This window comes from Agelaius tricolor, unplaced genomic scaffold (assembly GCF_023055355.1).
Source record: "Agelaius tricolor isolate 1412-34295 unplaced genomic scaffold, bAgeTri1.0.p SCAF_1, whole genome shotgun sequence".
Taxonomy (NCBI): Eukaryota; Metazoa; Chordata; class Aves; order Passeriformes; family Icteridae; genus Agelaius; species Agelaius tricolor.
The window spans coordinates 37,262,447-37,277,518 of NW_027269261.1; the positions used below are offsets into that span (position 1 = coordinate 37,262,447).

General features: G+C 42.8%; 1 protein-coding gene across 3 annotated transcripts in view; it reads right to left on the reverse strand.

The window, feature by feature from the left end:
• The window catches only part of AGPAT4 (1-acylglycerol-3-phosphate O-acyltransferase 4), a 71,942-nt gene that overhangs the window by 3,067 nt on the left and 53,803 nt on the right, over positions 1-15,072 (reverse strand). For all 3 annotated transcript variants that reach the window (XM_071430397.1, XM_071430389.1, XM_071430379.1), the window contains 3 exons: positions 13,136-13,238; positions 11,703-11,778; positions 6,138-6,336 (listed from right to left, as the gene is read on the reverse strand). In XM_071430397.1, the coding sequence (XP_071286498.1) occupies positions 6,138-6,336; positions 11,703-11,778; positions 13,136-13,238 (378 nt within the window). The remainder of the gene's footprint in view (positions 1-6,137; positions 6,337-11,702; positions 11,779-13,135; positions 13,239-15,072) is intronic.

The following is a 15,072-nucleotide window of genomic DNA, read 5'->3' on the forward strand; positions in this document are numbered from 1 at the left end:
ATTCAGTGGAAATAATTTACCATGTGCAAGGATTATTTTATTTATTTATCTGTAGCACTTAAAGTGACTAAGTTGAATGCAGCTTTACCTAAACTCCTTCCTTCCCACTTTTGGTTTCTTTGTAAAGGGGCTCATTGCCCAAAATCTGTTATTCCTCAAACTTCTTCTCAGCTACTGTACACATTCAGAACTGCCATGCTTCTTTCAGGCCTAAACCTATTAGGGAAGTCACAGACATCTTCCCTCTGCTCAGAATGCTTTCCAAAAAAAAGGAATCCAAACCAAACAAACTTAGAAAGCCACAAACCTCCCCTAAAGCCTCCAAATCCCACTGTCTTTCTGACTGATGGTGACAGTAAGGTGAGGTGCTCTAGATGTCTCATTCCCATCAGCCTTTACTTCTCTGAGATGACTCTGGACAAACTCTCGCCAGGCCAAGTTAAGTCAGTGCCTGAGATCACCAAGAGGATCCAGAGGTTTCATCCCACTACCAGGCATCCCTTGTGAACCACAGGGCTGATCCAAGGCCATGTCCTGGCATTTGCTGCTCTCCAGCCCTGGAAGGGGAGAGGGCTGGCAGCTGGCACACAGTGCTGCCCTGTGCTTCACCAGCTGCTGTTGGCACAACAGCATGGGCCACAAAGAGCCATCTCTACAGACTCCTGCTGTGCAGTCTGACAGTACATTGGCAGCTTTTAGAGTGCAAGTGGTAACTGGCTGCCAGGGATGAGTCACACGTGATGTGACACGCTGGCTGGACACTGGGAAGCTGCTCTGCCCTGGGGCTGCCCTCAGGTCCTGTGGATGCCAGGAAAGCAGGGCCCTCTCACAGGCAGAGCTGTGCAGGGAACAGTCCAGAAAGGGAGCTGGCTCTGAGGGCACTCACTGTCACTTACACTCCGCTGTCACTCTGTGAATAGAAACACACACCACCGAGACAAGCAAAGGGCTTCACTCTCACAGACAGACAAGAAAGAAAGAAAGAAAACCGTTTCTGAAATTTAACTGGCCATGAGCTGGGGAACACAAGAGAAAGATCCAACGTGTAGCCTGCAGTCTGGGATCATAACGTAACAGTAAGCATGAAATCATTAAGATTTTTAACCACAAGGGATAGAAACAGCATCTGGAGATGGACACAGAGCATAAATAAGAGCAGCTGTTACAGCAGCCACACACCATGCTGGGGATTTAATCCAGTTCCAAGAATGCCTGGACACAAAAAACAACTAGTTCAGCAGTTCAGATGTCCTTTTTTGTCCTTTGCTCCCTGGCAGAAGCTGCCACTGCCTTCTATCCCCATTTCACCCTGTAGCCCTCAGCACCCTGGGGAAAGTGGGGTGCAAGGAGAAGAGGACTGCTCATGTTTGCCAAGCCTTGGAAGCAAAGAGGGGTAAGGCTGGACTGCCTCGCTGGTCTGTCCCTGCAGTGCCTCCTCAACCATAGCTCTCCTGAGCCTCAGGGCAGACCTGAGAGATGCCTTCACATTTAAGGGTTTATTCACTTCTTGTTTTACATACAACTGTAATAAGGCCTTTTACTGCAAGAAAGGGGAGAAAGGGAGATCAAGCAGTAACTCAGGGTTTAAGACCACCCTGAGAAGTGCATGAGAGAAGCTATTGGCTGAAGCATCCTTGAACTATTGCACAGCAAACTGAGGTAACTGAACTCCTGCCTCTTTGTGCCCCCCACTACTCAGCATCCAAAAGATGCAGGAGGTTGCTGAGGACATGCTCTGCCTGCTGGAGAGGTGAGGGCTCAAGGAGTGCTGAGCTGACACAGTCAAGAGAGCCAGGAGTGTTGTAATCTTTCTTGGAACACATTTTAGCTCCAAGAAAATCACCACCTCCACATGTAGTATCTCATCCTTCAGCAAAACCTTAGCTCAAAGGATTTCCACCTTTTTTCTTACTACTCAGGATTTTTTTCTCATCTGTTGCCCTGCCTTTATACTACACAGCAAGTGCTATAAGCAGCACAGCAGGCAGGGGCATAAAAATTTCCCACTAGTTTGCACTTGAGTTATATAGGTTATGCATTGAAATTGAGATTTATACAACTCAAGACTGTATGAATTGTAGACAATTCCATTGAGGGCCTATCCTACATACTATGAAGGAGAAGAAACAAGCAACACACTTACATAAAAAAAGGTAAACAACCCACCCCAAATCCCCCAATTTCTAGGCACCAGGCTGAAAGGCCAGACTATCTGGCAGCTCCACCAAAAGGCAGAATGGACACAGCCATGATCCTGCACATGGTTTGTACCCTGCTGTGAAACTTCCTACAGCCCTGCTGGCCTGTCCCCTCCTCACCTTCCATTCAGCTCAGCCTGCAGGCAGTGCCAGCCTCGCTGCCCAGGTCACAGCGTGCTCCAGCCCTGTGCTGCACACTCTGCTCCTGGACACTGTGATGTCCCCAGGGCTGCAGTATGATCCCACCCACAGAGCACAGTACACACACAGCAGCTCCCAGGAATCCCAGCTGGCTCATCCCTACTGGCACTCAGTGCAGAGGGAATGCTTCTCTCCCCTAGAACTGCTATGGAGCTGCTGGCCCTGTGCCATCAGCCCAGATGCCACCGTGCTTCTAGCATGAAACATGGAATAGCTGCTGCTCCCTTATAAACCCTCTCATCTTCTGCATACACTCCCCTTTTAACTGCTGTTGTCAGCTTTACAATAAATTACTTCTAGAGCATGAAGGGTGGGTGTCCTCAACACAAGTTATCAAAACATGAAAGGCCACCCAACATTTGGTTCTTTGAAGCCAAATGAGACTGGGGAAGCAGGAGGAGGAGAAAAAAAGAAGCTGCTGTCACATACAGAGACTGACATTTGACAGACATGCCTATGCTTCAGCACCAAAATATCAGCACCAATTTTTAAATAGTTGTTTTGAGCTAAGTACCTAAATCTCTAGCCATGTGTCCTGTGAAACTAAAGCTGGTTTTCAAAACACTTTTGTTCCTCAAACTACTTGAGCATTTATCCTCTGGAGCAGGAACTGCCTTGTATTGATTTAAGCAGTTTCACAAAGTGCTCCCAGTCCCAGAGCAGCAGTAAGGTATGAACACAGGGTGATGACTTTTGGGAGTATAAACAGCCAAACTGCTGCACAGCAAAGCATGAGGGGACAGCATTCACAGTATAAAGAAATGCCATTTATTTAAGGCTGAAAGAGTTTGAGCTGAACCAAGCAGAGCTGTACATACATGGGTTATTCATTCTTAGACCTCAGAGCTAGGTCTGAGGGATTACAGTCCTTCCACTCCAGCTCAAGTGGAGCATTTTTCTTCAAGCTCTTTCCACATGAACAGCCAGTTCCTTAAAAGCCAGTCAGTGTTTTACTGGAGAGCAACACAATAAGCAGAAACTATCCAAAGGACAAATGACAATCTAGAAACAGTGCAGAGGGTACCTGGTGAAAGGACCTCCTAGTTACTCTGCTCTGTCACAAAAGGTTTATTTTGTGCTTATCTGCACTGTATCAGGTACTGAAACCCACCTTTAAAAACAGCAATCTACTACAATGAGCTATTGGGGACCGCAGTAAAGTTCCTGATTCTGGAGTATCAGGTGAGCTGTCAAAGTGCCAGAGGAAAAAACCAAACCAGTACCTGTGTGCTTCAGTTATAAACAGTGAGAAAAGGTCTGCTAGGAGCAATGGAAAGAGCTGATTTTGTCATCTGATAAATCCCTCCAGTCTGCAGAAAAACCTTCCTTTTACACTGTACCAGGTACCAATTACCACTCCCACTGTAAAGACAGCAAACACAGTCCTCCCTGCTTTACTATGCACTGGCTGTTCTTGCAGGCTGCTGGAGCCTTCTGGTAGATCCAGTATTACAGATAATCTGAGAATAAATCCTTTGGATTATCACTGCAGTCAAGAGCACACTCAGAGCAGCCTGCTTATTAACCTTTCCTTGTGCCTAGAAGCAGAATAAAGATAAATGGGGAACAAGAAAAGGGGAAAGAAATGAAAGGAAAGTCGTTCTTGCTGTCTATTCTTGGTAGCATCATAGCTTTTTTCCTTTACAGGTTCGTTCTTTCACTTCTTGATAAAGAAAAGAGGTGACCTAGGTCACTAATAGCAAGATTGTATTAGGCTTAGGGTGCATGGTGAGGGGTGTGGTGTCACTCAGCTAAATTACAAAGGGCTACATCCAAAACCATCACAAATGCTACAGTCAAGCAGTAAAGCAGTGGGCCCTGAGGTTAAACTCCAGAAACCCTGAATAATGGTGTGAGGCTCTCTGTGGAAGGTACACAAGGCATGAAGCACTTTGCAATGGCACCCAACCAACCAGTCTGCTGAGGGGAGAAACTGAATTAAGAGAAAAATGCTGAAGGAAAGATGACAAATTCAAACCATTCTGCAGTAGCTACACTTCAGTGCACCATTAGGCCATCATTCCAAAAGCCAAACAGACTATGCCAGCATTTCTTCCAGAGGCAGAACAAATGTCCTCTTCAGCAAACTGCCAGGCAGTGGCACTTACAATGGTGTCACACCTCATCCCACCCTGCTGTGTGCCCACTTTGCAAAGGAGCACAGGGGAGGCTGATTCACCTCTCTCTGCAAGTGACAGGGATTGGAAGCCACTGCCTCCCATTCCCAGCACACCCCAACCACATGCTCCCTCTGCACTCCCATCCTCTTCACCAGTCAGAGAAGGGGAAGGGGGCACTGCTTGTGACTTCCAACAAGCAAGGTGGGTGGAAAAAGAGGCTTTTAAGTTGTAGTTGCTGTCCTGAGGAATTCTTATACATTTTACACAAAGCATTTCCAGGGTAACAAGCACCAACAATTATTCCAGATGAAGACAAGAGCTCAGGATTCCGTTCTTTTTTCCTCTACCCTGCCCACCTAATATATCAACAATTATGCTGGATCTTATCCTTGCTTGTTTTCCTTCTTCTGGCTCAAAGCATCATGAAGGAAATTTCCTGCCTGCATGTACATACAAATTGTTCCTCCTCCAACTACCTCTATAAGAAGCATCAACAGGAGCTTAATGCAGCATTTGTTTTGGTGGACAGTTTCTGAAAAAGAGTACTGGTTGTCTAGCACATCAAACTCTTCACAGATGGCTAAAAGGATGTTAGTTAATCTTGATCAATCTAGCTCAAGAGGTGGACTTCTGAGAATGCAAAGAAATATTATGTGCTAGGAACAATTTCCTGAGTAGAGAGCAAAGATTCACTTCTGAGACAAGAAAATGCTCCACATTTTCTTATCTCCTCTGTATTGCTATTCTGGACATGGCTTTTTAAGTCAGCTCTGTATCCAAGTTCTCTCAGAGCCAAGAAGACTGTGAAGTTCTGTTTCTTTTTCTAAGGTTGTTTGTAATATACACAGATGTGAAGGTGATGAAGTAATGAATACCTGTGATGGTCAGAGCAATAACAGACAGTATTTGTTTTAAAAATGTATGGCTTATTCTGGAAGGGAACTTTTTCTTCAAACCAGCACTCAATCACAGACACCCAGATATGATGCAATTTGCTAAACTGGTTCCTGCTTCCATGAAGAACACCAGGTAAGATCTCTCTCCCTTTCTCTGGGCCAGCTCCTTGTTTTGTTTTTCTTCCTTGTCTTAAATACCATACTAGTTGAAATAGGAACCAAGGCAGTTCAGAACTGCCAGAGGAACTGTAGGAATCACCTACAGTGACAGTCCATGCCCTGTGCTGCATACATCAGAGTACATGGCCACAACAGGCTGTGCTTAAATCATGAACTGGTGGATTACCAGTGCATGACACATCAGACTATGATTAGACAGAAGCATTCTCGAAGAATAAATTATCCTTGTGCCTTTCTTCTAAGCATTTTAAGTAGAACACATCAACACAAAACACAAGAAAAGAAAGCCTTTTGTAGGCAACCAACTGAGAAGTCACTGTTTGAATTCTACAGAAACAGAAAAATTTGCATGCAGTTCTTACAAAAAAAAGTACAACTATTAAAAATAAACAAAAAAAAGAATATATTTAACTTAGTCCAGGCTAGAGTGGACATATTAGATAGGTTGTTGAATTCACTAGTCATCTTTATATTTAGCAAACCTCAGTAAATCCTATTGGACAGTTACACTGTAAGTGATCATTTTCTATCCGAAAACTCACCTATTATAATGACAAATGCAAAACTAGCCAGTGTCAGTGATGATCCACTGTTGATCATGTTGATGAGCAGCTGGAACAAAGGATATAGCAGCAATAAGGCCCAGAAAAGCCAGTTCAAAAGTGTCCATGGCCGACGGGGTGGTACTGTCGGGACTGCTGGGTAGGTTCCTGTGCGGTAATATTCCTCCTGGAATGCATCCTAGGAGAACAAAGGAGGGCAACAATTACATCCTCATCTGCCAACAAAACTAGCCATCCCTGCCTTTGATGTTCCTCCTTCTGGAGGCTTGTAACCACAGGGGAAGATCAAAGAACAGCTGATGGCTGGAAAGCTTGTACTTTGAAGTCAATGAACACAGAGTCAAAAAAAAAAAAGAAAAAAAAAGAAAGGGGGAGCACGGGAGCATACACTGATGTGTGAATACTTTCTTTCTCCTACACAGAGCAGCCTGAAAAATGCCATACCTGGAGAGCATAGCAGCCTAGGCAAACAGGAGGGATGATGGGATATACACTCCTGCAGCAGTGCAGGCATCACTGCTGAACCTCCTGCAGGAGCCACAGCCACTGCCCAAGCACTGCAGGTAAGCCAGGGAAGTGTCTGGGCTCCATATACTCAGCAGCATCCCCTGTTCCCTCTTGTTTCCTCCAATGGCTGCTCTCAAACAGCACCCATAAACCTGTCAGAAAGGGTGAGCAGGCATAATTTTGTCCCACACTCCAAAGAACACCACCCCTTCCTGCCTTTGTCCCAGGGATGTAGTCTTGTTTACCTTGTTTCCATGATGCCTGTGGAAGGAAGTTTGGGTGCTGAACCTCCCTAGAGGCAGTTTAGTGTGTCAACAGCACAAAATCTCTCACTGGCTTTGAGCGTATGACTTGACCTTTAAGTATAACACAAGGAGGATAATGGGGTGGGGATTGCTTTTTTCTGTTTTATAGCAGCTGTTTTTTAAAGCACGGGAAACTTTGAATTCATACCTTCCTCTATAGCCCACAGGGGTGAATAGCATTGCCTTTACTGATCTCACCAATCCAAGATATCAAAAGTGGGTAGGGGAAAAAAAACCCCTCCCTCTTTGTTAAAAGCAAAGATTATTAATCTGCTAATTATCTGTGTTATCACAAAAAACTGGCTGAATAATGAAGTCAGCATTAGATTGACACAAAAAATTTAATTTAATCAGAATGAAGTATGATATTTCTTTAAAGAAAGGATTTTTGGTTTCTAAAACTTTTAAGAAAGCCAAGATGAATCAACCAAAAGACTATTTTTTTCTACTATGCTATGATTTTACACTTGCACTCCAGTTGACACAAACAGTTCTTTACTTACTTGATAGCAACTTGAGCAATTACAAGCTGTTACCACTTTGTCTATTTCAAAATGAACATTCAGCTTTTATGGGATTATGCAGTAATTAAAGCACTGCCCTCTCTTTATTGAGATTACAAAAATTGTAAGTGTTTTACTCATGTGAGCTGGACTGTAGTGGGATCACTGTGGCCAATTACTGGGCCATCTTCAACAGAGTTCACAGTGTATGGGGTTTTCTTCACAGTGCAGTGAGGACTGCTTTAGAACACAGAGCTACTCATCATCAGAAAACTGACTACTTACAGTTAGGTTTCCAAATGCTGGTATTACCCAGGAATGTGAAGAATTCCTGACTACTGCTGGCACTGCCATTAGAGGGCCTGCTACTACAGAGAGCAGGAGAGGCTCCCTTGAAACAAGCACAGCAGGGTTTTCTTTGTTGGCTCTGCATGGCATGAGGGGCAGCAAAACCACTGAACACACCTCACTGGGAGGCTTGAGACAGATGGAACACAAATACAAAAGGCAAAACAATGTCAAGGCCAACAGCTCCATCACATTTCCCACTGTTGTGGGGAACAGCTCTTCAGTCACAGCTTCTTACCCTTAAACACCTTCATTCACTTGCAAAAGGCATCGATGGGTTCATCTGTCCTGAAAGCTTTTGTGAGGGTGCCTACGATACCCAGCAACAAGACAGACTTTAAATAGATGATATGCCTCACTGTTTCCCAAAATCACCTTCCTCACATTAGGTTCCTTTCATTCCTCTGCCCACAGAGCTTCTTTTTGCTTTGTAATGAATTCCATCCACGCAGGTATCACATTCCAACACGGAAACATACTCCCTCTGTTGCCCCCAGCACATTTAAGTTACTTCAGACAGTGAGGTAATGCAGTGAGGGCAAATCAGGGAACATCCATCTCCTTGTGAGAGGCTGACTGGATTCCTCCTCTCCATTCCCACAGGAGGTCTGACAGCAGAGGGAAGCTGCTGCCCCTTCGTGAGGAAGACCACAAAGAATGAGGATCCAAAGAAAGCCCACAAAGAATGAGGATCCAAAAATATATTCTTTGTTCCCAAACACTGGAGTTCTGTACACTTCTCCTCTTCAGTCAGGCTTTGCTGATTCCCTAGGACATTTCTGTATATATTTTCAGACCCTGTTTTCCAAGCTTCTTTTACAAGCAAGAAGAATTAGAAGCTTGCTCTCTTTTTAATGAAAATTAAGATTTTCAAACAGAACTTCTACTTCAGGCACTGAGGCTATCATGAGGCAAAAAAAGAAAACAAGCATGAAAGGACTAGCAGAGCTGTGATTACTACATACTGCCTCTTCAGACCTGGCAAAAAGATCCTCAACCCAGTCCTTGGTAAAGTCAAAGGGAGCCTTTCTAGCAATGGCAGTTAAAAAAACAGTAAAAGAAATAAAAAGAGAAGGCAATGTGCAACCCAAATTGAACTTCTGTCATAATTTGGAACCAACTGATACAGTGCTGGCCATATGTGGAAGGACAAAATCTACCCCCAGCGAGGAAGAGGCATATGGACACAGTACTTACTGTAAGCCTGGAAAAGGAGGGAGAATGGTGTTTGGTTTAGAGCAGCAGCACAATGCCACTGTTTATCTGGCAGGACTCTGTTCAACTGTGTTTGTAGCAGTGACTAAGCCAAAAAAAAGTAGCAAGAACATAAACACAACAGGCTCCCACAGAGAAGTATCTCAGATTGAGGTACTTGTAGGTGAGAGCAGACTATGAGGAAAAAACAAAGGAATAAGCTTTTCTCAAAGACTCTCATTCCTTTACTAATGTCAGTATGGGGAAATAAATAAATTAAAAAAAAAAAATCATGTCCCTCCATGTCCAGTAACTGCTGGTTTCATTACTCATTCCAATAGCTCTGCAATCCTGATCACCTTGAGTGCACAGGCCTTGACCTCAGTACCTGTGGCACTCTCCAGCCACTGAATCGTGCTACTACAGCATAATTCAGCACATTGTATGTGAGTCTTGAGAAACTCCTGCAAAATTATTAAAATTATTGAGAATAAGCAACAGCACAGGGAAACATAATGTGTGTTAAAATAGGATCTCTGCTTTCCAGTAGCATGCACAGCTTGTCTGACTTTGAAACAGCAAGTGAAATGCTGCAAGCAAAACAGACAAAGCAGGGGATGAGTGTGTACCTTGCAATGAATTACTGCCCTTTGAATAACAAATTTTTACATTATATCACAAATATTTTCTGACTCTGAAGATGACCTGAAACAGAATTAATTTTTGGAAACAGCACCTGGGAGGCACTGCTGTTCATTATCTGACCTAAGACCCCGTTATCTTTTTAAGATGCAGGGCAGAATGGTGAAAAAAAAATTGTATTTTTACCCTGCAGGTGGGCTTTCATCATCTCAGAACTCTGGAAGAAGTTGTCCCTGCTCTATATTCAGCCAGTGTGATTTTACAAAGACAAGGGCTTCAGTAAACCAGGAATGATTGCAATGAAGTAAGTTTCACTAAAGTAAAAGAGCTAGAGAAAGAGAAACATGCTGCCTTCAGCAAAAAATGAAAATCATCACAAAAAATCCCAAACCAAAACACAAACAAACAAACCAACAGCTCCCCTCAGCCTTAATCAATCAAAAACATTCACATAACCAAAAAAGGTTTTAGTGGAATGGAAAACTGAACACAGCACAATTCACTCTTGGATGCAAAACTTCACTCCTGTACTTAAATAGGAAACCAGAGACTTAACCAACCAGCAAATGAAGTTGTCATGAAGAATACTATGATATATTGTACAATGTAATATTATGAAGGATAGATGTACCCTCTGTTAGCACTAGAAGCAACTGAGTGTTTGCCAAAGAGGGAATAACAGAAAAATCCTGGAGTGAATTACTACAACTCTGTAATAAAGGATTGAGGAAAACAATCACCACATTCACACTTATGCCCTTGTCTTGCAAATGTCTGAATAGTTCTCAGGGACATGAAACAGGGCTACAAAGTCATGATAGCAGAAAGTGGACTTGTGCAATGCTGAGCAGAAGGACCATTTACATGTACATGGGCCCGTGGGTAACAGCCTCCTTTTCTGCAAAGGTGCTGGGGCTGTGCCTGAGTCGGGTGTTAAGGGCACAAACTCTGAGAAGGGGGATCAGAGGCAAGGGGAGTAGACCTACAAGTGAGGTCTCAAGACACATTTACTTTCCACATTCCTGTAAGCAAGCTGCTTAGAGGAGCTATGAAATGCAGCAGAAACAGGCATGGTTTGACTCTGAGAACTGCCAGGGCACTGTCGATACAGAAATGCTAACGTGGTGTCCTGGGAAGAGCACGACAAATGGCACAGCAGAATTTTGCTGTCCCAGTGAGAGGAAACCAGAGCATAGATATATTCTGTAATTTCTAAATCCATAGCACTGCTGCATTCCAGTCTGAATACATAACTTTGATCAAGGTATTCAAGTAAAGTAAGCTGCCAGGCCCTCATGCCGTGCATACCTATGACTCCTGCTGACTGAAATGGGAGTGCTGTGTGCATTCAAAAAGCACATCCCCCAACAACTATCTCCAACATTCATAAAAACAGCCCAGAAGAAACAGATTCTGAAAGATGGAGGATTCATATGAAAGCATTTGCAAAGGAAAAAAAAAGAAAAAAAACCCCAAACCACTGGGCATCTACAAACACAATCATTATTATTCTCTCCCCATCCTATGAAATTAGGAATCTTAAATGCATGCCCTCTTAACCCATAGTGTGAAAACAATTTATCAGCCTGTTCTTTTAATGCTGGATGTCTGCCTTGGTAAAAAAGGCAGGGTAAAAAAGGGACAAAAATTTTACTACACTAAAGAATAGATCTTATTTAGCCCACAAACTGCTTCTTGATTTAGAAGGTGTCTTCTAGGGGAAGAAGGTCTTTCCACCAATCAGAAGGCAGTAAGACAATTTTGAGTTTTGTATCCTTATGCAACTTTCTAAAGAAGAGGCTTAAACTGCTCTAAAAAGTCTTGTTTAAGCTTTCTTCCTGTTGCTCTATGTAGAAAACAAAAGCAGTCATGACTGGCAGCACAGGATCAAGTTTGTATGTAGAGGAACAGAGCACTTACCCTGAAAGCCAAACCAACCAACTCACTCCCAGCCTCCAAATTAGGACACTACACATTGGAAAGGTCTATTAGCACTAAAAATAACTAGTGGCTTGTAAGTGCTGTCTTGACAAAAAAAATCCAACCTTTTCTTGATACAGTTTGTGGAGCCAGGTAGAACATTCCTGCTCATCTTCTGGGACATCCTCTAGTGGAATCCGCCTGCCAACAGTAAACAAGAGAAATTGAAGAATATTAAATACTTTGACTTTCCTGAACAGCACTCACATTATACAGACAGATTATCTGACAGGAGACTCATCACATTTTCCACCTTTTTTTAACTTGTGCAACACCTACAGCACTTCAACAAGCAAATATGGAGGAGATTTTGAAGGAATCTGTGATAGTCCCCAACTAATTGCCAAAACAAATTTAGCCATGAGGTTTACCCTGCCTGTAACAGCTTTTCCTATTACAGGCAGGGTAAACCTGTGTGTATGTGTAAGCAGCTATCCTGAGCTGAGAACAGCAATTTCCATGCTATGCCAGACTGAGTTGCAGCAGGCTGGAATGGTGCAAAGGGAGACACAGCAAGAGGAACCCCTCTGCTCTGCTGGAGCCGACCCCCACAGGCAGGGCTCTGTGAACACCATCCAGCCAGGCCATGTACACCAAACATGAGGACACCAGGCTGAGCTACCACGGGGGAAGAGGAATCAAGACAAACTTTCTTTTTACCCTTGGACAAAAACAGTTCTGAAAAAAATACTTTTTCAAACAGGCAGAACAGGAGAAGTAGAAAGAAAAGGTCACCCCATTCCACTTCATATTGCTATCCAGGATAAAGGAACTGGACGAGCTTGCTGGTCCATAATAGCTCTTAAGGGGTTATGATGAACTCCTGATCACTTGCAGCATCACTTTTAGGTTCATGCTCCAATCCTACATCATCACATGCTCTGAGTGCCTGTAGCACAGGTGCTGCTGGAAGAACCTCATCTGGGAATTGGCTCTTTCCTATTAAGATCATGGGAAGCCATTAGGGTATTCGTAATTTAAAGAAACCTTAATGAAAAGGAATCCAGGTAATGTTTTTTCCACTAAACAACCCCCTTCTTGGTAGGGAGGGCACAGCTGCCAAATATATCAACAATGACACCACCAGACAGCAAAGTCTGAGCTTGACCTCCACCAGAGGAACTGGAACTGTCTCTGGAACTCCTGTGCCAGAGACAGGTATAAAGCAACTCCACCTGAACACTTAGGTTGTGTTTGGTATTCTGGCCAAGTGATTCAAAAGAGACCCCAGTGCTGCTGCTGAGCTAACATACAAATGAGTAAAAAATAATAAACAAAAAGTTCTCTAGACATTTATGGACTCCTCACATACTTATAATCACAGAATTTTACCAGAAACACTACCCAGCTCATATGAATTTTTATCTGAAGTTCTGTGAAGCCAGGTTGGTAGAGATATGCTTTTCTGTTATCCACTTGAAAACATTCCCTTATTTGACCAAGTGTGATTTCAAGTACACACTCCTGCTTAAAAGGAATTAAAATATGGATTACTTGCCTTACATATAAATCTGCATGATATTTCTTTCCATTTAGAACTCCCAGCAATGTTGGATTTTCATTATTTCTAAAATTAAGGGTAGAATCATAGACTGCAGAAACTACAAGAAGAAAAACAGGTTATGTGTTTACTGTTGTGATACAATGGAAATAAGTAATTTTCTCTCAGACAAGGAGAATATTTAAGTAAGTCATCAGCAATAGCACCACAGTTTGAGCTGTCACCAAGGTAAAAATGACAATTGAATATTGAACATGAAGGTTTTCAGAAGCCAAATAACCAGTGACTCTTTCAGGAACTGCACCTGCAGAATGGAAACGTTTGCTCTCCATCCACCCTTGCCTCCTTCCTCATCAGGTGCAGTACGACAGCTTCTGACAGAATACACCTGGGACTTCCTAGGAGTCAAATGGCTGCAGAATGGGTACCTTTTTCAGCTCACTGGGAATCAACAACTGCCCCCTAAATCTGAGGAAACAACCAGGCAGATACACATTTTATAAACAATGAGCAATATATGCCCTTTGGCTGAGAACAGGTAAACTGTGTGTGAGAGACCTCCTGCAGCAGGAGGGCTGAATGCAGCCATGAATGGCCCCCGTTCAAAGGCAGAGAGACAATGACACACCACAGCCATAGCTGGATGCTATGGAAACGTGCAGATGTGAGGAATAGAACATGGAAGTTCTGCTGAACAAGACTGTAGCTGAACTTCCAGCACTGAGAAAACTGTGCAGCTCAGGACTGGGTGAGAGCAGTAAAACCATCTGCAAAGGCTGATGGCAGATAAACTAAAAGAGCAGTCACAAGCAGCTGCTATAGGAAAAGCATTCACTGTTTAGAACACATGAAGTGCTGCAAAAGAGTTTATTTGAACACATCCTTAGATACACTATTTTCCTGATGTCACAAAATTACCAGGGAATGATTCATTTTCCTGACACTGAAATCAGTTGTGCATCATGGTACGAACTCTCAGCGCAATGACAGCAATAAAACTTTCCTATTTTTTGTCACAAATGTGACTAAGAAGCATTTTCATGTGTAGCCTGTTGTATTTCAGGCTTTCTGCTCTAGAGTTTCGCAATAACTAATAAAAATGCATGTGTGAACCTTTATTGTGGAACCTCTTGACCCACCTAAGAAGGACTTATTACACAGGACAGATTTGCTCTTGGTTTTGAAACCTCTCTAGCTATGAGAGATAAATATGGTTTGGTCTCATTCAGCTCCCAGAAACTCACCACATCATTTGTTACTGCAAAACTGAATTCATAGTGAAGCCTGGCTTCAGTGCTGAAAGTAAATCCTGAAAACAAAGGCCAAACCCTTGTCAGTGCAAAATGACTCTGTCCCTCACTAACAACTCCCTTCTTTTCCTACTACAGTTGGGTTGTTAGCTCAAACTCAAAACTAAAAAACAAGACAAAATCTACTTCAGGCACACTACTCTCAATGTAAAATACAAGTATGAAATTACTTTTTAAAAAAATCAATTATCTGCCTCCATTTTTAAGCTTCTTAGTGTAGAAGGATTTTACTAATCTACTCTAATTTACTAATCCAATGTAATTGAAGGAAAACAAGAGCTCAGTTTGGTTTATACAGTGTAAGCTTCTTATTTTATTCTTTAATAGCATGAGATTATTCTAACAACAATAGGGATGCAATAAAGCAAAGAATGATATACACAACACTTTTTCTTCCATCTCTTAGAAGGCATCTACATTTGAGTTTTTCTATGAATTGGGTTTTTGTTGAGACACATTGGAAGACAGTTCTCCTGTTCTGAAAAAAACCTTCTGTGGAGATGGACAGTAACATCTTTATGTGCTGACAGTCTTACACCGAGTTTTCCTTTTCTCCAGGGGAAAAAAAAAGCTATTCCAGTTTCCAACTGGTCTGTAGTTTAACATACAGTCTAGTACCTTTTA